Source organism: Hippopotamus amphibius, chromosome 7, assembly GCF_030028045.1.
Source record: "Hippopotamus amphibius kiboko isolate mHipAmp2 chromosome 7, mHipAmp2.hap2, whole genome shotgun sequence".
In the NCBI taxonomy this organism is placed as follows: domain Eukaryota; kingdom Metazoa; phylum Chordata; class Mammalia; order Artiodactyla; family Hippopotamidae; genus Hippopotamus; species Hippopotamus amphibius.
This window is the reverse complement of record NC_080192.1, coordinates 109,180,387-109,198,923: the sequence shown is the minus strand read 5'-3', so window position 1 is coordinate 109,198,923 and position 18,537 is coordinate 109,180,387. Positions and strand designations below refer to the sequence as shown.

At 36.6% G+C, this 18,537-nt stretch overlaps 1 protein-coding gene and 1 non-coding gene across 6 annotated transcripts in view; one reads left to right on the top strand and one right to left on the bottom strand.

Moving 5' to 3' along the window:
• Positions 1-18,537, top strand: part of PPP1R21 (protein phosphatase 1 regulatory subunit 21) — a 63,907-nt gene that overhangs the window by 37,378 nt on the left and 7,992 nt on the right. For all 5 annotated transcript variants that reach the window (XM_057742633.1, XM_057742636.1, XM_057742635.1 and 2 more), the window contains 5 exons: positions 42-134; positions 3,903-4,030; positions 7,446-7,598; positions 10,527-10,619; positions 13,055-13,297. In XM_057742633.1, the coding sequence (XP_057598616.1) occupies positions 42-134; positions 3,903-4,030; positions 7,446-7,598; positions 10,527-10,619; positions 13,055-13,297 (710 nt within the window). The remainder of the gene's footprint in view (positions 1-41; positions 135-3,902; positions 4,031-7,445; positions 7,599-10,526; positions 10,620-13,054; positions 13,298-18,537) is intronic.
• On the bottom strand, positions 8,564-8,696 carry LOC130857907 (small nucleolar RNA SNORA70). Its single transcript, XR_009054904.1, has one exon. It is a non-coding gene; the product is annotated as a small nucleolar RNA SNORA70 (small nucleolar RNA).

Genomic DNA, 18,537 nt, shown 5'->3' with positions numbered 1-18,537 from the left:
CTTCTGGGAAAATGCTTAGGTTTGTGATCTTGGTTTCCTAGGTACAGAGCCAGATGGACTCCTTCGGACAAACTACAGTTCTGTCTTAACAAATGTTGGTGCTGCTCTGCATGGATTTCATGATGTCATGAAAGGTGAGCCTTGAAAAAGAACATAAATAAGCTTTGTCCCATTTTCTCAGATCTGCCTGAATGAGATTTAAACAAATACTGCCAAGGTTAATAGACCCCAGGTAAAGGCTTAGTAGCATTTGGCTTACGTTGAAGTGCACAGCTCACTGCCTTCTGCTTTTCCCATCTGCTTCATTCCTGAAGGTAAACAAAGTGCTGAAGAGAAACCCTTGTGCACGGAGCTTTAGCCAAAAATACATTACAATGACTTAAGGCAGGTGTGTGAATTTTATCAAACCAGACATGCTATTCAGAGGCATTTAGCAAAATACTGCACTTGTTAGAGCCCATGCATGAAGGAACTGAGGAAATGAAGGTTTAAAGTTCCCAGAAAGAATGCACTGGTTTTCCACCCTCCTGTGCATTTTTATGAGTGCATTTTTAGAGTGCCCATTATAAGTCCTGTTTTGTTCAGGAGAGCCTTAAGGAATGAATGTCTGTTTTTAAGATTTGGTCAGTTTTTAGTTGCTGTGTGCTCCTACAAATATGCTTGTTGAAGGACATTTCATTTGCTTCCTAGCATGTGATTCTGAGTCCTGACTTTTTAATCTATATTTCTGCATGTCTTCTAGGTTTTTTTCCTCCTTTCGTTTCCTTTTGAAGACTGTTGGAGTAGGAGAAGGAGGAGAGGACAGGAGCAATTATTAAAGACTATTGGAAATAGCCTAGGTGCCTAGATTTTTCATTGTGGTGTTTAGTGTACAATTAGTGCCCAACTCCTGGTTTCACAGAAAATGCTTTTTAAAAACTTAAAACTTTGTTGGATGACATGTTTAAGATGGGTATATTTGGGATCCTTCTGTAGGTTGGCATGTAGCCTATGTTCCTGGGAATCATTCTTAGTCTCAGTAGTATAACCCAGTACCACCTTACCATTCAGTCTGGAGAATGGTCCATCCTTTGCCTTGTCTTCAATTATAAGGAACTTTAAAAGTCACTGTACTTCTGGAGCTAGCTCTGGTTGCAGGAATCACAGCTTGCATAGACAGTCTGGGTGGCAGGTAACAGCAGTCAGCCCCAACCCTGCAGAACCTGGTTTGGTCTGTAGAAAATCCAAGGGACTGGTACCTTTTTCCTGTGCAGCTTTTGGTTTGGGGAGCTCAGACTTAACCATAGTTCTCTGTTCCAGAACTTCACTTAACCTAGAACTGGCCATTGAAACCACAAGCCGCTCTGTGGCTACAGATATTTTGGTTTTGTTTCCTAAGTTTTCCAGTGCTAATGTTATGATTTGTTCCTGCTAGTGTTTTCCTGAGAATTTTGATAAAAAAGAGGCTAGATCAGTGGAGGATAGCTGTCCATTGAGAAGGATCGTAAAGCTTCATTTACATTAAAAAATCTTGACTTTACTTATATTTCTGTAAATAATAATGTATTTGTAAGTTTTCTAAAGATGCTTTTGTTCATATATGACATAAGATGCCAAGTGGTTCAAATCAAAGAATGTGTCTGTTACTATTTGGCAAGAGCTGGTGGAGATGATGGGAGGATCAGAGGCCCCCTAACTCCCTTTGTGCCTCTGCTTGTTTCTGTCCTTGAAAGTGAACATAATATAAAGGGAGAATATTGGGAAACATGAAGGATGGTTGGCAAGCAGATTATGGGCTCTTGTTGCTAGGTTTATAGTTCCAAATCTGTCTTCTTACCTAGTTGAAAGACTGTTATGTATCTCTCATGAAAACTGAGAGTGAGCATTAACTGGCATTAACAGAATAAACTTTGTTTTTAAGAGCACTCATTTCAGATCTTTTCCCTTGATGATTTGCCCTGAATAATAGCTTGGTGCAAGATGGAAAGAAGGAAGGAAGGCAAACAAGCAGGCAGACTGGTCTTAGTATAAAAAGAGAAAGATTTATATAAACATGTATCCTACAAGGAATTGAAATGTGAGTGAATTAATTTTTTAACAAGTGGCATTCTAAGTGCAAATTATTTGGTCTTTAGTCTGAAGTCTAAAGCAGGTAGATTCATAGGAAACATAAAAAGAAATCTCTGGTCTAGGTTACATGATTTCCTTGTTCTTTTTGGAGTTGAAATTTAATGTCAAGGAACACCTTAAATAATTAAAATATTTGGATTCAATAAAGAGTAAACAGTTGAATTGGGAGAATTATTATAGTCTAACTACAGTAGCTTTGATCCACTAGACGCTGTGGGAGGATTCTTAGTATTATATATCTTTTATAAGTATTTTAACACCTACACCAGTCAGCCAAGATTGCCTACCAACCCAGTTGTATTACAGCATTGTGTACAGACAGTAAAATACTGAATAAAACTTTCTGTGGTGTAGAGAAAGAAAATATCTGCTTTGGGGGCCAGCAGATTCAGTGTACCAAAAATGTTCAGCATTCGAATTGAATTTTTATTCACTTGGATATCTGATGAATATAGAGAGGATAATCATTTATTTCAAAAAATATATTAAACACAATAGTAATGTACCCATTAGTTGGTTCCTTCACTGTGACAGTTGTACCATAGTCATGTAGGATGTTAATGATGGTGAAAACTGGCTAAGGGTATCCGGAAGCTCTCTGTAACTTTTCTGTAAATCTGACTGCGTTAAATTAAAAGTTTATATATGTAACACTTTATATATATATATATATATATGTATATATACACACAATGTATATAAATAACACAATTTCTTAGTTTTAAATTTTAGTAAAAGTATTCTTATTCATAAAATAGTAATTTTGTGTTAAAATATCATGATCATACCAGGTTAAATCTCAAATACCCTTTCTTTCTAAATCGTCTTATTTCCTCTTAATTATAGTCTACAACCAACTAAATTCCTTGATTCTGAATAAATGAAATTCCTGTATACACACTTGCTATAAAAGTTAATTTCCATGTTTTGTGACTTGTTTTTTGCTTTGTTGGTAGTGATAATAAATGCGGCTGTAGCTAGAGTGGTCTAAAGAATTCAAAGGAGGCTGTATTGTAAGCACTTTATTATTTAACAATATAGTTGTCCTTCCTCATAAATCAGTGTTGTCTAGATAATTCTCCCATTTTCCCTTATTTCCAGGATGAAATTATTTTATTTCTCAGAGACTCAGAAAACCCCAAGTGTAGCTGTTTGGCGAGTTTCACCTACTGCTGTTTCTCTCAACACATTTATATCTAAGCTACTGCTGTTTCTCTAAACACATTTATATCTAAGCTTCTCTTCTATGCTTTTATAACCACAGGCCTTTGTTGTAATTTTCTTGGACTGGAGGCAATAGAATGTGAAGCCAGATACTGGAGTATCCAATCCTTATTTGGTAGCGCAGACCTTTCGTGTTGTTAAAGTGTGTACTGGCAAACCAGCTAAGATCCAGTAAGGATTGTGGAACATTGTGCCTCTCTTGGCTGTTGCCTCATGGTTTGTTTATATAAGCACAAAATAAATTCTCACTTGTGCCTGCTGGACTATCAAAACAAGGTTTTTAGCTGGTAAATGCTGCTCGGGGTCATTTATCCAGCACTAGAATAAGGGCTAACACTCAAATGAAGGAAAATGAGACCCACATGCTGGGGGCTATAATAACATCCTGGTGTTAAGAGACCCTCACTAATTTATATTCAGCACATATTTTTATCCTGATATTTGGGACCATTTTTTGTCAGACTTGTTTTGTAAATTCGTAAGCGTAGATATGAGAAGTTAACAGGCTGATATTCTGTATACAGCTTGTATATAGATAGTAATGAGTTTTCATTTGATTGGGTTTATAGATATTTCCAAACATTATAGTCAAAAGGCTACAATAGAGCATGAACTTCCAACAGCAACACAGAAGCTTATAACAACTAATGACTGCATCCTGTCATCAGTGGTGGCATTGACAAATGGAGCAGGAAAGGTAATTTTCCTCTGATTTATATTGACATTAACTTCAATTCTTAAATGTGCTGCTTTTTTTTTTTTTTTCCTTGAATAACATAGGAAAATTGACCTGTAAAAGGATTTTGGATTATCAGGGTTTTTTATGAAATAAAGTTGCCTCCCTTTTCCTCCTTCCTACCTAGTATTTGAAACAATATGGTGGTTACTGTTAACCATTTGTGATGAGTAAGTGGGTCACTCACTGTTGATGTTTTAATGAGATATTGGATGATTTGAAGATTTCAGGTGGTCTCACTCTAGATCCTTGTGTGGGTTAAAGAAACTGGGATATAGTAAAGGAATTGTAAGACTTTTGTTAACATTTTGTTTTTTCCCCTTCCAAGTTTTTTGTTTATTTTTTGGTAAAACTTGTGGTAATGCTCTGTGGTTTTGTACCCTAATAAGTACTTTTAAGGTGACTTCAACACGTGTCTTCTCATTGAATTCTTAATGTTAGATAATGATCGTTTGGGTCTTAAGTACTTAGTTATTACTATAAACTGATCAGAGTGCAGTTTCTTTAAAAATTGTTCTATGTTAGATAACTGGTTTCAACAGATGTCACATTCTAAGAGCACATGTTCATGAAAGCCTTTAATGACTTAGATTTCTCTGAGAACTACCCATACATATACAATTGAAAGGACTGTATTCAGGACTGTCTTAGCCCATTTATTTCAGCAGACAGCATAATTTCTCAAGAAAATACTAATCTCTGTGTTATATACCATTATTTTTCTGACAAGTTGACCTTAGTAGGAACACACTTTTTTCAAGTGGTTTAAGTTAATCAGAAATGATCATAGGTTATGTTAGACATTCAATGTCATCTTTCCCAGTCAGACTGGTTTTAGTGACAGTTTGCTATAGTTTGGGGCTGTAATTAAAAGGTGTTCTCGTTAGGTGCTGTCAGTTTGCAGCTCAGTGCCTACAGGTTCCTTAGCCAGAAGATCATCCCCATTGCCTCCTCTAACAATTTCATCTACAGGCATGCTGGAAGCTTTCTGAGGATGATTCTAACTTTGATTTGATTAAGAAAAATTCTGGAAAAAGAGAGTGTTGACATCTTACAGGAGTCTGCATTTGTCACTTTTTTATGCGAACTCTGGGATATTAAATACCTGTATACTTTATAGCTTATTTTAGATTTGCTTTGCCTGAAACCTTTAAGAGTTGTCTCAAGGAAAGATACTTGATCTTCACTTTGAAATTTTTATAAATGGTTTTTAAGTAAAGTATCTGAACTAAGTGTTAGTTGGTGGCAGCTTAATACTTAGCTAATGTGATTTGGTTAAACTAAATTTTATCATTTGTAATTTAAAAAAAAGAATAGGAAAGTATAACATATGCATATTAAAGAACATTTGGGAAATGTAGAAACAGAGGAAAGAAAGTAAACCTCACCATATACTACATGACCTAAATGCAAACACTGGGTATGTATTATCTATGTCATATACAGCTCAAGATTTTTAGAGTTTTCATTTTCTTGAATACTAACATAGAATTTCAGTTGATACAGTAAACTATTAATGAAAAAGATAACCTTTTACACCATTAGTGAGGGATTGCTTACTTTTTTTTTAATTTTCTTTTTTTTATATTTATTTTTTATTTTTTAAGCTCTTTATTGGAATATAATTGTTTTATACTCTTGTACCAGTTTTTGAGGTACACCAAAGTGAGTCAGCTGTATTTATACATATATCCCCGCATCCCCTCCCTCACGCAACTCCCTCCCACAACTCCCTCCCACCCTCCCTGTCCTGGCCCTCTAAGGCATCACCCATCATTGAGTTGATCTCCCTTTGTTACAGAGCAACTTCCCATTAGCTATCTATTTTACATTTAGTAGGTATCTGTGTCTATGCTACTCTCTGACTTTGTCCCAGCTTCCCCTTTGCCTGCCCCCCCCCCCAACCCTGTGTCTTCAAGTCCATTCTCTACATCTGCATCTTTATTCTTGCCCTGTCACTGGGTTCATCCGTACCATTTTTTTAGATTCCATATATATGAGTTAGCATACAGTATTTGTTTTTCTCTTTCTGGTTTACTTTGCTCTGTATGACAGTCTCTAGGTCTATCACCTCATTATATATAGTTCAGTTTCGTTCCTTTTTATGGCTGAGTAATAGTCCATTGTATATATGTGTCACATCTTCTTTATCCATTCATCTGTTGATGGGCATTTAGGTTGCTTCCATGTCCTGGCTATTATAAATAGTGCTGCAATGAACATTATGGTACATGTTTCTTTTTGGATTATGGTTTTCTCTGGGTATATGCCCAGTAGTGGGATTACTGGGTCAAACGGTAGTTCCATTTTTAGTTTTTTAAGGAACCTCCATACTGTTCTCCATAGTGGCTATACCAGCTTACATTCCCACTAACAGTGCAGGAGAGTTCCCTTTTCTCCACACCCTCTCCAATATTTATTGTTTCTAGATTTTGTGATGATGGCCATTCTGATCGGTGTGAGGTGATACCTCATTGTGGCTTTGACTTGCATTTCTCTGATGATTAGTGATGTTGAACATCTTTTCATGTGTTTGTTAGCCATCTGCATGTCTTCTTTGGAGAAATGTCTATTTAGGTCTTCCACCCCTTTGTGGATTGGATTATTTGCTTTTTTGAGCAATTCTTGCCAAGGTAAAATACTCTTGTTTCACAAGTCACTTTTTCTTATTGATTGAAGTAGAATAGTCTTTAATGTATCCAAGACTTTAATTTTTCTGGATAATAACTTTCTTAGACATTTTTATTTATATCCCATTTCATATAGCACTGCAGATTCAAAACCATGGCTCAACAAAATTACAGTCATGGATCTTTGTTATTGTTTACATAGATAAAGCAAATGTTAAATCTGTAAATGACAAGAGTCTACTGAATTTTCAGTCTTTTTCTTTCTTCTTATATTTGTAATGCACAGATTGAGATTTACAAAATTAAATTTAAGTAGAGATTATTCATTCAAGATGCTTGTGTCATGTCTTGTGTCGGAATATGAAACATTCAAAGTTAAAATGCAAATGGATTGTATAAACCCAAACATACATATTTTGAGAGCAGGGGCAGACTTAGTGAAGTAACCAGCTTATAAACATTGTCTACAGAATAAGTCAGAATCAGCCTTGGTTTTCAGGAACAGTAGAATTTGTCTAGATTAAGACATGTCACAAGTCTGGTCTCAAAATTTATACAGCTGTTGTGTTTATTATAAATCATTGCCTAGGTATTCTCTTCAAATAAATAAATGTGGGCTTTTGAGCATGTGTTGAAATTTCATTTCCATTCTCGGTATCCTTAACTTTGCTCTGAAAACTATTAGGCATATATTTTAGATATATTATTGGAAAACAAAATCTATCTTCTTGTCACACTTGGTTTAGATTGCATCTTTCTTCAGCAACAACGTGGACTACTTCATTGCTTCCCTGAGCTATGGGCCTAAGACAGCAAGTGGATTCATCAGTCCTCTTTCAGCCGAATGCATGCTGCAGTATAAGAAAAAAGCTGCTGCCTATATGAAGGCTTTGAGAAAGGTTTGTGAGCTGCTGTTAACATTTAAATCAAGGGAGACTCTGGAATAATTCCAGAGAATGGCAAGTTTTCCCACAGTTCATATTGTTTAGGTTTTATTGGAATTTTCAGGGACAGGTAGTTGGTGGGTTTTGTGAGGGTGGGGGGTCTTTGGAGAGGACGATGCGACAGAGACCCAAACCTCACCTCCTAGGCCATGTTAGACCTATGTTTCCAGTGCCTGGTAGAGTGTTTAGGGTGAGACAGCCAGGCAGCCAGCACGTGTCAAACTTCAGAAAATCTTAAACTTGTTGAAACAAACAAAAAAATTGAAACACACTGAAAAAAGCAATCAGAAGAAACAGCAGTACATGAAGAAGAAAATTATGGTCACCTGAAATCCCATCATGCAAAGGTAGCTGCTCTTAATTTTGTTAGAGTATATCTATAGCCCCTAAAATTTTAGTGTGTGTACATGCATGCATGCACACACACTAGAAAGCAGTGTATCTGGATACATGTACTGTTTTAGAATCTGTTTTCTTCCACTTAATGCGTTGTGGATATCTTTTTTAAAAAAAATTTATTAATTTATTTTTTTTGACAGAAAAGTAGGATTTATTGATGGGCATGAGGAAGGAGGGGACAGTGCCAAGGCTCTCATGAGTGCAGGGCCTGACGTTTGTCCAGGGGGCCATGATTAGGGATGTATTTGACCCCACAGCCATCTGGGATGAGCTGCTTTTCTGCCACCATGTTTTCAAATTCATCCGCATTAAGCTTCTTGGAGATGTGGATCTTCAAGGGAACTTGAACTTGGCCCTGCTCCTCAGCAGGCCTCAATCACACGCTCCTTGTTCTGCAGCTTGGTGCAGATGGACATTATGAATTGGCCAATGTGGACCTGGGGATTTCCAAATGCACCGCGCATACCTGTCTGGAGCCTAGATTGGGGACGGCATACCAGTCATAAATGTTCACTGGAAAGGGCTGTCTCCAAGGTCCCTTAGGGCAACCTGTACAGGCAACAGGCTGCATATGCTACCAAGGATGCTGCTGTTTGCAGCCATTGCACACTGGGCCCCCATGGGGAAAAGAGCACAGTCAGCTTCATTGTGGATATCATTATATATCAAAAACCACATATCTATAAATATGAATTGCTATCATTTTAATGTCTAGTATTTTATCTATAGTATTTCATTCTATCAATGAGTAATAATTTAATGAAGGCATTCATTGCTAGTGGATTTTTAGGTTGCTTCCTATTTTTCACCATTACATTAAATATTACAGTGATAGTCTTGCATGTGCAACTTTGTGTATTTTTTACCTTTTTCTCCTTATTTCTTTTTAACTTTTAGTTACACATAATGCATAAATATGTTCTTATATTACATGAGAACATTATAGGTAAATTACAATCCTAATTCCAGTTCCTCTCCAGAGATAAATATAGTTATGTTTGGTGTGTAATCTTTCAGACTCTGTTGGAGCATTTATACTCATCTATATAAACTTTGAACTATATATAATATAAAGGCCTTTCTAAATTTTTTTTTTAACTTAAATGGTGTTTCATTGTGTAGCTTCCTTTTTTCATAAAGTATGTTTTAGAAATCTGTTTATATCAATACATGTGATGGATATTCTATTCATTTTAAATACAGCATAGAATTCTATAATATAGGTTTTCTGTGGTCCATTTAAGTATTCTCTTTTTGGTGGGAGTTTAGGTTGATTCCAGTTTTTCACTGTTAGAATTATACTGCAATAGATAGCTTTGTAACTGCCTCCTTGGGCACATGTGTGGAATACTGAGAGGTGCAATGTTCTAGATAATGTGGTTTGCCTATTTTAAGTTTTAATATTTACTGCCAGATTACCCTTAAAGAGTAGTTGTACACTCCTAGCAACAGGTAAACCTACCTAATTGTTTCAATTGTATTTTTATGATTAATTCCTAAACATGGAATTGCTGGTTCAAAGTCTGTGAATATTTCAAATTTTGATACGTTTTTCCAGACTACATTTTGTGAAGGTTACATATTTATAGTTTACCAGCAATAGAAGTATAAATTTAATTTGTCAGTCTCAGAGACAAGAGGTTCTTGTTATTGTTTTCATTTTCATTTCTTTGCTTATTATTGAAATAGAACATCCTTTTATAAAATTAGCTTATGTTATTCTGTCAATTCCCTGTTCAAGTTGTTTACCTATTTTGAAATAAATGTTCCTAATTAGAGTTGAAAAAACTCTCCACGTATTAAGGATTTTAGTTCTTTGTTTATGTTGGAAATATTTTCCTCTTAGTTTGCTGTAGTAATTTTTCAAAATTTAGAAGTTTTACATTTTATATCATCAAACCAGTCTTTTTCCTTATGGTGATGATTCTTAGGGGAATCTTGGAAAGTCTTACATGTGTTCAAGATTATAGATGTGTTCACCTGTATTTTCTTCCAGTATTTTTGTGGTCTAAGCTTTTTAGATTGAAAATTTTCAGCCCATCTTGAATTTATTTATTCTGATATAAGGTATGAAATCGGGGTCTAAATAGTTATTTTTCTAAATTATTAGCTGATTGTCCTTACATGATTTATCCAGTTTATCTTTTCTCCATTGACTTAAAAATGCAACATTTGTCATATTATACATATTTTTATGTGCTTTTGTCTGTTTCTAGATTTTCTATGCTATTCCTTCATCTGTCTATTTTGGTGCAAGTCCTGTGGTCTTAAATAGTGTCGCTTATTAACTGGTATGACATGTTCCCCTTCATTCTTTTTCTTTTTCTTTTTTTTTAATTTCCTTTTTCATGTGTATTTAAAGGAACTAGTCTATGTTGACATACATCTGAATTTTATTATGAAACTTCATTTAGCATCCTTATTTGTAAGATCTCGGAAATGATGCAACCTTTTTCTTTCATTTTTATGATGCTTTTTCTATAGCCCCTCCTGGAATCTGTGCCTTATGAAGAAGCACTGGCAAACCGCCGAGTCCTTCTCAGCTCTACTGAAAGTCGAGAAGGCCTTGCACAACAGGTATGTCATCAGGAAAATCATGGTACTTGTTAAAGAGCATGAATGTTAAAGCCCATTCATGTTAAATAACATTCAAACATAGCATGAATGTTATATTAGAAGGCTTTTAATATACATAGAGCGATTTAAAAGGCTATGGAAGTAAACATGTAAAGTTAATTGACACATACTAAAAAAGCACCGTAAGCATAATTCATTGAAAAACATTTGTTGATACTCTAAGTAAGTTATCCTGAGATGCAGTTGGTATTATAATTGCCAATAAAGTAATATCAGCACACTTTGGCCATGTTGATTATTTAGGCACTAGATTTAAATGTCTGAAATAATAAGGCAAAAAAGGTGGAGGGCTAGAGACTCAGTGCATTGTTTTTATTACTTAAATGAGCAGGAATGAAAACTTTCCAGTACCCAATTGGTCAGTTGAATTTGAGGGGTAGTTGGAAGTAGGCGGTACTATTTTTTTCAGAAGTTGGTACCAACTGACACCAGTTTAGCTATTGCTTTTCCCACTCTGCCCGTTGACCAGCTGCAGGCTCGTCTGATAAGCACTCTGGGTCTCACATCCAGCCTCTCTAAAGCGAGGATAATATCTACCTTTCAGGGTCTCGTAAGGATTAATTGAGCCAGTGGGAGGCAGTGTGATACAGTGAAAAGAATCAGACTTATGAGCCAGACACATGAGGTCCCAAATCCTGGCTCTGCTGTCTGTTAGCTTTGCAGGTGGTCAAGCTGCTGGGACTTCACTTCTCCTCTTTGAGAAGTAAGGATTGTAGGACTGTTAGAGGCTTCAATGGGATACCAGTAGGAAAATACCATCAACAGTGGTATGTGATAATTGCTTAACCGTGATAGTTGGTAAAACATTTGGAATTCACTCTAAGATTGTTTTTATTTTTATTTAATTCTCAGGCTGTCATTTGTGTTGAAAAACTTCTTATTGAAGTATAACATACATAAAGAAAAGTATATAAATTAATATATTGCAGGGAATTTTCACAAGTAAACACATTAATGTAACCAGTAGCTAGATAAAAGTTTTTAAAAAGAATCTCTGTTCCTGTAAGGTATGTGCCTTAAAAAAAATTGCTGGGACCCCAGAAGCCTTCCTCATGCCCCTATCCAGTTACTACTCTCTTCTTTCCCCAGAGATAACCATTATCCTGCATTCTTTGTTCTGTTGCCTGATACTGAACTTTATTTTTTATTTTTATTTAGTTTATTTACTTGTTGGCTGTGTTGGGTCTTCTTTGCTGCGCGCAGGCTTTCTCTAGTTGCGGTGTGTGGGCTACTCATTGTAGTGGCTTTTCTTGTTGTAGAGCCCAGGCTCTAGGCACGCGGGCTTCAGTAATTGTGGCATGCAGGCTCAGTAGTTGTGGCTCGTGGGCTCTAGAGCACAGGCTCAGTAGTTGCAGCGCACGGGCTTAGTTGCTCCGTGGCATGTGGAATCTTCCTGGACCAGGGTTCAAACCGGTGTCCCCTGCATTGGCAGTTGGATTCTTAACCACTGCGCCACCAAGGAGGTGTCACTGAACTTTAAGTGAGAATTAGGCAGTATCTCTTTCAGGTCTGGCTTCTTTTGTTCAACATTATATTTGTAATATTCATCCCTGTTATATGTAGTTGTAATTTGTCCATTTTCATCCTGTTGAGTATTCTGTTGTGTGAATGTACATAATTTATTTACCCATTCTTACAGTTTGTGAGTATTTGGGTAGTTTTCAAGTGTTTGGCTATCATAGGGTTGTTACGAGCATTCTTATACTTGCCTTTCGATAAACATGCATGTTTTCCTGTTGGGCATATACTTAGAAGTAGAATTGCTAAGTCATAGGGTATAAGTTCAGTTTTCAAAGATCCTGCCGAACAGTTTTCAAAGTGTTTGTCCTGAATTCCATTCCTCCCAGCACTACATGATAGTTCCAATTGCCCCACAAATATGCCCATCTTTGTATTTTCTATCTTTCATTTTAGTCATTTGAGTGGTTTTTAATTGTTTTCCCTTGATAAATAGTGACATTGAATACCTTCTTTTTTATGTTTATAGTAATGTTCAAGGACCTATTCAAGTCTCTTTCTTTTCCTGTTTCTCTATTGGGTTGTCTATCTTTTTATCATTGATTTACGGAAGTTCTTTTTATGTTCTGGATATTAGTCTGCTGTTGGATGCATGCTTTTTCCACTTTGTGGCTTTCTTGTTTAATCTCTTTATTATACCTTGTGATGAATAGAGATTTTTAAATTTCATTCTAGTTCAGTTTCTCAATTTATGGTTGTGCTTTTTGTATCCTGTTTAATAAAGCTTTCCCTATTCCAGGATCAAGCTTTCTTGTTTTCACATTTGTGAAGCAGTTTTGGTTTACATTTTATTTTTTGGCCACTTAATTTTTGTCTGCATCATCCTCTAAGGTGCAGAACTCTCTGTTGCTTTCAAGGTTCAGCAGAGTTTGGAGAAGATTTCTAAACTGGAGCAGGAAAAAGAACATTGGATGTTGGAAGCACAGTTAGCTAAAATCAAGCTAGAGAAAGAAAACCAGCGAATTGCAGATAAACTGAAGAGCACAAATAGTGGGCAGGTGGTTGGGGTGGCCCAGGAAAGGGCTGCCGTGGTGACTGCTACTGGCCAGGAAGAAGTGTCCGCTAAGGCCTTGCCGGAGCCCATTCACAGCACCAGTCTGGTAAGTGTCTTCTTTTTTTAATGCTAACTGGTGGGAATCCATCTTAGTGTTAAGTGTTAAGCAGCTAACTTACATGTCAGTTTATAACAGGAGTAATCCATGTGCTCTAGAAAAAACAGGTTGGTAAGCCAGATGCCCCCCCTCAAAAAGCAGTTCCATTAAATTCTCTTTGATTTTACATGTGAGACTTCTCCATGGTAAGGGCTGTGTTCCTGGAGAAGATATAGAAAGTCAAATTTAAGATGATTCTGTTTTTCCATCGAAACATTGGTTATAAGGGGGTTATGTTTCTGACCAAGGGCTAAATGCCTAACTTTTTAAAGAAATGGCCACAAATACCATTTTTAATCAATGACATGGTATATTCCTAGGTAGTATAAAGCTTTATGACATACGTATAACACAGAAACCCATCAGGTTAGTTGTATTTCATAAGGCAATATACTGACAAGTTATTTTGCAGCTTTATATTTCTTGCCATTTATTTAACTGCAGTGATTTAGAAGGTGAAGAGGCATCTCGATTGGAATTATAGAGTTCAAAGTTACACTGAGAAAAGTTATCTGATTATAGTATTCTGCCCACTGGAAAAAAAAAAATTAGAAAACCTAGAAAATGAGAAATAAGGAAGGGAAGGAAAAAAAACCTTCAAAATTAGAAGGATCTCATTAAGTATATTTTTGTAAGCATTTTTTAAGAAACTTGAGGAGAGCCATGGTACTTCTTGAAGGCCCTGTCCTAAGACGTGTGACTCCCCTGTAGCTCACTGATGCTGTTGAAGAGCAAGTCATGGTCCTTCTCACATCTACTTTGCATCTGATTCAGGGCATACCTGATAGCAAAGTAAACAAATAGCTTTTATTTTCAAGGCGTATACAGACCTCACTGAACCTTAACAGTGTCAGAAACCTGGATTATTGTTAGTTTTCCTAGGTGTGATAATGGTATTATGATTATTTAGTAGAATATCTTTATTTTTTGGAGATAAATGCCAAAGCACTCGGGGTAAGGTATCATCATATCTGCAAACATATTTTCAGATTCTTCAGGAAATATATACACACACAGGTAAGTTGAGCACATGAGCAAATTATTAAATATCGAATGTAGATGGTGGCTACACAGATGTTTATTATACTTTCCCCCCAACTTTTCTGTATGTTTAAAAATGTTTTACTTCATAATAAAATGTAGAGGAAGAAAAAAGAATTAAAATTTTTAGAAAAGTGAAAAACATAAACCGAACTTCTCAGAGCAGTGACTACCGCTCACTGAACGATCCTGTGTGACCCTGGATGGCAAATCTGAGTCCCAGAGATAAGGGCTGCACGTTGCCTCTGATAGGGGAGGATGACTGCCTAGAAGGACGTTGAACGAACAGAGCAGAATTCTAACATCAGTTCAGGTACCATGTGGGGAAGTGCAACACTGCCAGCACTCATCTTTGGACTTTCCTTCAGAGTCTGTCTTATAGATCAGGTCAGACTGTTCTCTGTTGGGTCAGATTTTTTCTTTCTCCCATTTTCTCTCCCTGCTCCCCTGCATCTGCTCCCTCCGTTTTCTCTTACTTGCGCTAGGTAATTGGTGCTGGCCAGGGAGTAACTGTGGCACCAGACCAGGGAGGGCACCGATGACAGTGATGTGATTGCAGCAGTCATGTGCCAGCCATGGTTCTGAGGACTCTTCAGTGTCCTCGCACAGATCCTGTGAGATTGTAGGTACTATCATATCTTCATCTTACAGATGAGGGAGCTGAGGGACAGAGAAGTGAAGTAACTCACCTGAAGTCACACACCTGATAAATGATGGAATTATGGTTCAAATCCAGGACATCTAGGTCCACACCCTCCCTTTTAACCAGCACGGCCTTGTGCTCTGATGGGTGTCAGAAAACAGATCAGCAGACACACTTACTCGTTGACGGCTTGCCTTTCTGAAGTACTGCGAGTTGTTAACACTGGTTTATTTAAGTCATTAATGTCAGTTGCTGAAAGTTGAGGACTTTTTGTTTGAACATTTTCAAAGGAGAGCATTATTCTTACATACATAAGTGAGAAAGTTTCCCAGGGACGTGGGAAGCCTTTAGTACCAAACATTGCTGTGCCGTGAGCGATGATGACTGTTTGGGTTTGGTGAGTTTGGAAGTTGCTATTACTTTCAGTCGTCTGTCTGATTAGCATGTGTGTGCATAGCCTGGATTTCTTCTATTTCTGTCTGCAACTGGTAAGGATCTCTTTCCTCCCACCCAGTTTATAAGGTGCTAGCATAGTAATTTTCCTAGAGTATACTACTGATTATGCACTCTGTTGCTTCTAGACTTTTAGTGGCTTCCTGTTATCTATAGGATATAATCTACATGTTAGTCTGGCATTCAAGGTCTGTGAACACCTATTCCAAACTACCTTTCTTCTGTGTTTCCTTGTACAAACTCAAACCGAGCTTTCTTTCTTGATAATGTTTTTTGTGTTTTTGCTACCCTGTCTTTGTTCAGGCTGTTTCTTTTGCCTGGTTGTCTGTTTATTCATAACTCCCATCCCCTATATACTCAAATACTTTGCCTTCCAACTCCTCTTTCCTTCTTCTAGACTTTCTTGAATTCAAAACTCTTCCCATCATTTAAGGTACAGTTGAATTGCCACATTTTCCATGAACCCAAGTTTTGGGCATTATCTTTGATGGTCAGAGAACCAAGACATGGTTGGCCTTCTTGCATTTTTCATAGTCTAGTCTATGTGGTGAATCTATTCCCATCCCTTAGTTGCTTTCAGTCTAGTGGAATGAGAGCCTGGATAGACATTTGTCCAGAGTGCTATGGGATCACAGAGAAGGCACCTGGAGGGCTCCGGGAGGACATTCCAGAGCAGGTAACGTGGGTGGGTTTCATAAATGAGCAGGAGGCCAAGGCAGGAGATGAGTATTTCAGGCTGAGAGAATTGTCTTCACATATAACTCTCCTTCCCTTCTGCACGTGGCAGATTCCTGCCAAAAATAACCCGGAGACAATAGAGGTAAAAAGAGATGGCATTTTTTTGCCTTCCCTGACGTTTCCTATTCCGCCTTTCTTTTTATCGCCCCATCCCCCAAACCTCCCATCCTGCCCCAAGTGAACTTAAGTGACCTAAGTGTGTGTGTGTCCTTCTATGGTCTTCCTCTTGGGTGTCCAGCAAGTCTGTGCCCATTTTAAAGTTAATTGATTAGCAAAGGAAACTCACCTTACAAGTCCCCAGAAAATGCCTTTGGTTCTGATTCCTTTGGGGCTGAAAAAGTTACACCAGATAGAAACTTCGTATTTCTAGCCCTAAAGCATTTTGAAAGTTAAATGCTTATTATGTTTCATTAACATATCTAGGACTGTAATTTGAACATTTCAGCCACCTGTTATTTATTGTAATAAAAGAGATCAGTAACCCCAAGAAAGAAAAAGCACAGAAAGATACAAGCTTCCATTTTTTTTGCTGAAATTAAAAAGCATTGCTTAAATTAATAGAATTTTAAAATTTATATTTCAAGTATAAAACAATACATGTACAATACATTGTAGATAATTTTAAAATATAGAAGAGTAAAAGAAAAAAAATGTTGACATTTTCCTGAATACCCAACAACCACTGTTAACATTTTTTTCCTACAAAATTTCATACTTGGTTGACATTATACTATGTAAAATTTTAAATCTTTTAGTGTAATGTTAATACACAAACCATAATATCCTATTATTAGAAACTCTGTGTAAACTTAATTATTGATTCCGTAGTATTCTATATAGAATATACCTTAGTTTACCTATGGTTGGATATTGATTATAATTTTTATTTTAAATAACATCTTATTTTTATGCATAAGATTCTTTCTGCATCTCAGATGGTTTCTTTGGGGTATATTCTCAGGGCTAGGCATGAATGTTTTCAAGTTCCTTGATCTTTATTGCCAAATTATTTTCTCAAAGGGCTATATTAGTTTATACTCTCATCAGCAGCATATGAGGAAATGTTGAAATTATAAATGTTGTAACTTTTCCTTGAAGTTATATGATTCCATTCCTTTGCAGGACTGTGTGCTGTACCACATTCTCAAACCATAACCCAGGAGTAAAGGGATAAGGGATAAATCCCATGCTTGTGATTTATTTTGCCAAATGTAGTCATATTTGAATGTATAAAATTAAAATAATGAGTGTGTTACTGTAACAGTTTTTAACTGAAAGACTAATTTTTATTCCTGCTTTAGTGTGTAGAAAATGATGGCTCCTCTATAAAAAAGGTCTTGTAAAAGACCCTTTTACAGTTGGGTAAGCATAACATTCATATACTGCTCACAGTTCAGAGTAATACTCTTGAGGATATTATTTAGAATCTGTGAAAACTGTTTGTTGGGTGTCATGACAGAATCTGTTGAGACTGTGTCCAATAGTTTCCTTAACGTATTGAGCCCAAGCACATGCCCTTCCACTTTGAACAATAACCTGAATTCAAGAACCATGACTACTGTCTGTTTTTGAACTCTTAATCCACAAAAGCAAGCTTTGAAAAACCTGGCAGCACTTTATAATGTGTCTATAATTACATTTTCTTTTTCATTAATTTAAATCTGAAATTAATAGTTATTAATGTCATAATGATATTTCTTCTTTCTCCTCTTGACCTTTCAGCCATAGAGTTTGCTATTTGTGTTTTGTGTTTGAAATGTTTAGTTATTATGGTCACCATAAAACTGTCTTTAGGGCTTCTTGGCTGCTGCTTTGGAAGTAAGTGCAGCAATGACAAGAGGAGTTAAAAACTATTCTTTCTCTCTCTCTTCCCAGACAATTTGTTGGGTTTCAGTGAAAACGGCTAACAGCATTCTGATAGAGGAGATAGTGATGGTCATTAACCATGGTCACTATCCTCACGACAGAAGTCGTGAATGTGGTTACTTATCCATAGGTCCAGCTTCTTTATATTGAAAGGTGATTGATTCGAGGGTGATTTAGAACTCCACTGCTAGTGTGCTTTGGTTTTTGTTTTTGTTCGTTTTTGTTTTATTATTTTTTAATGTTGTGTATTTTATTTTATATTTTATTTTACTTTATTTTCCACGCTGCGCAGCGTGTGAGATCTTACTTCCCCAACCACAGATCGAACCCAGGCCCACAGCAGTGAAAGCACCGAGTCCTAACCAGTGGACCGCCAGGGAATTCCTGCTAGTGTGCTTTGAAACAGTGTGAACTGAGAAGAGAAAAATATTATAAGTGTTTAAGCTAT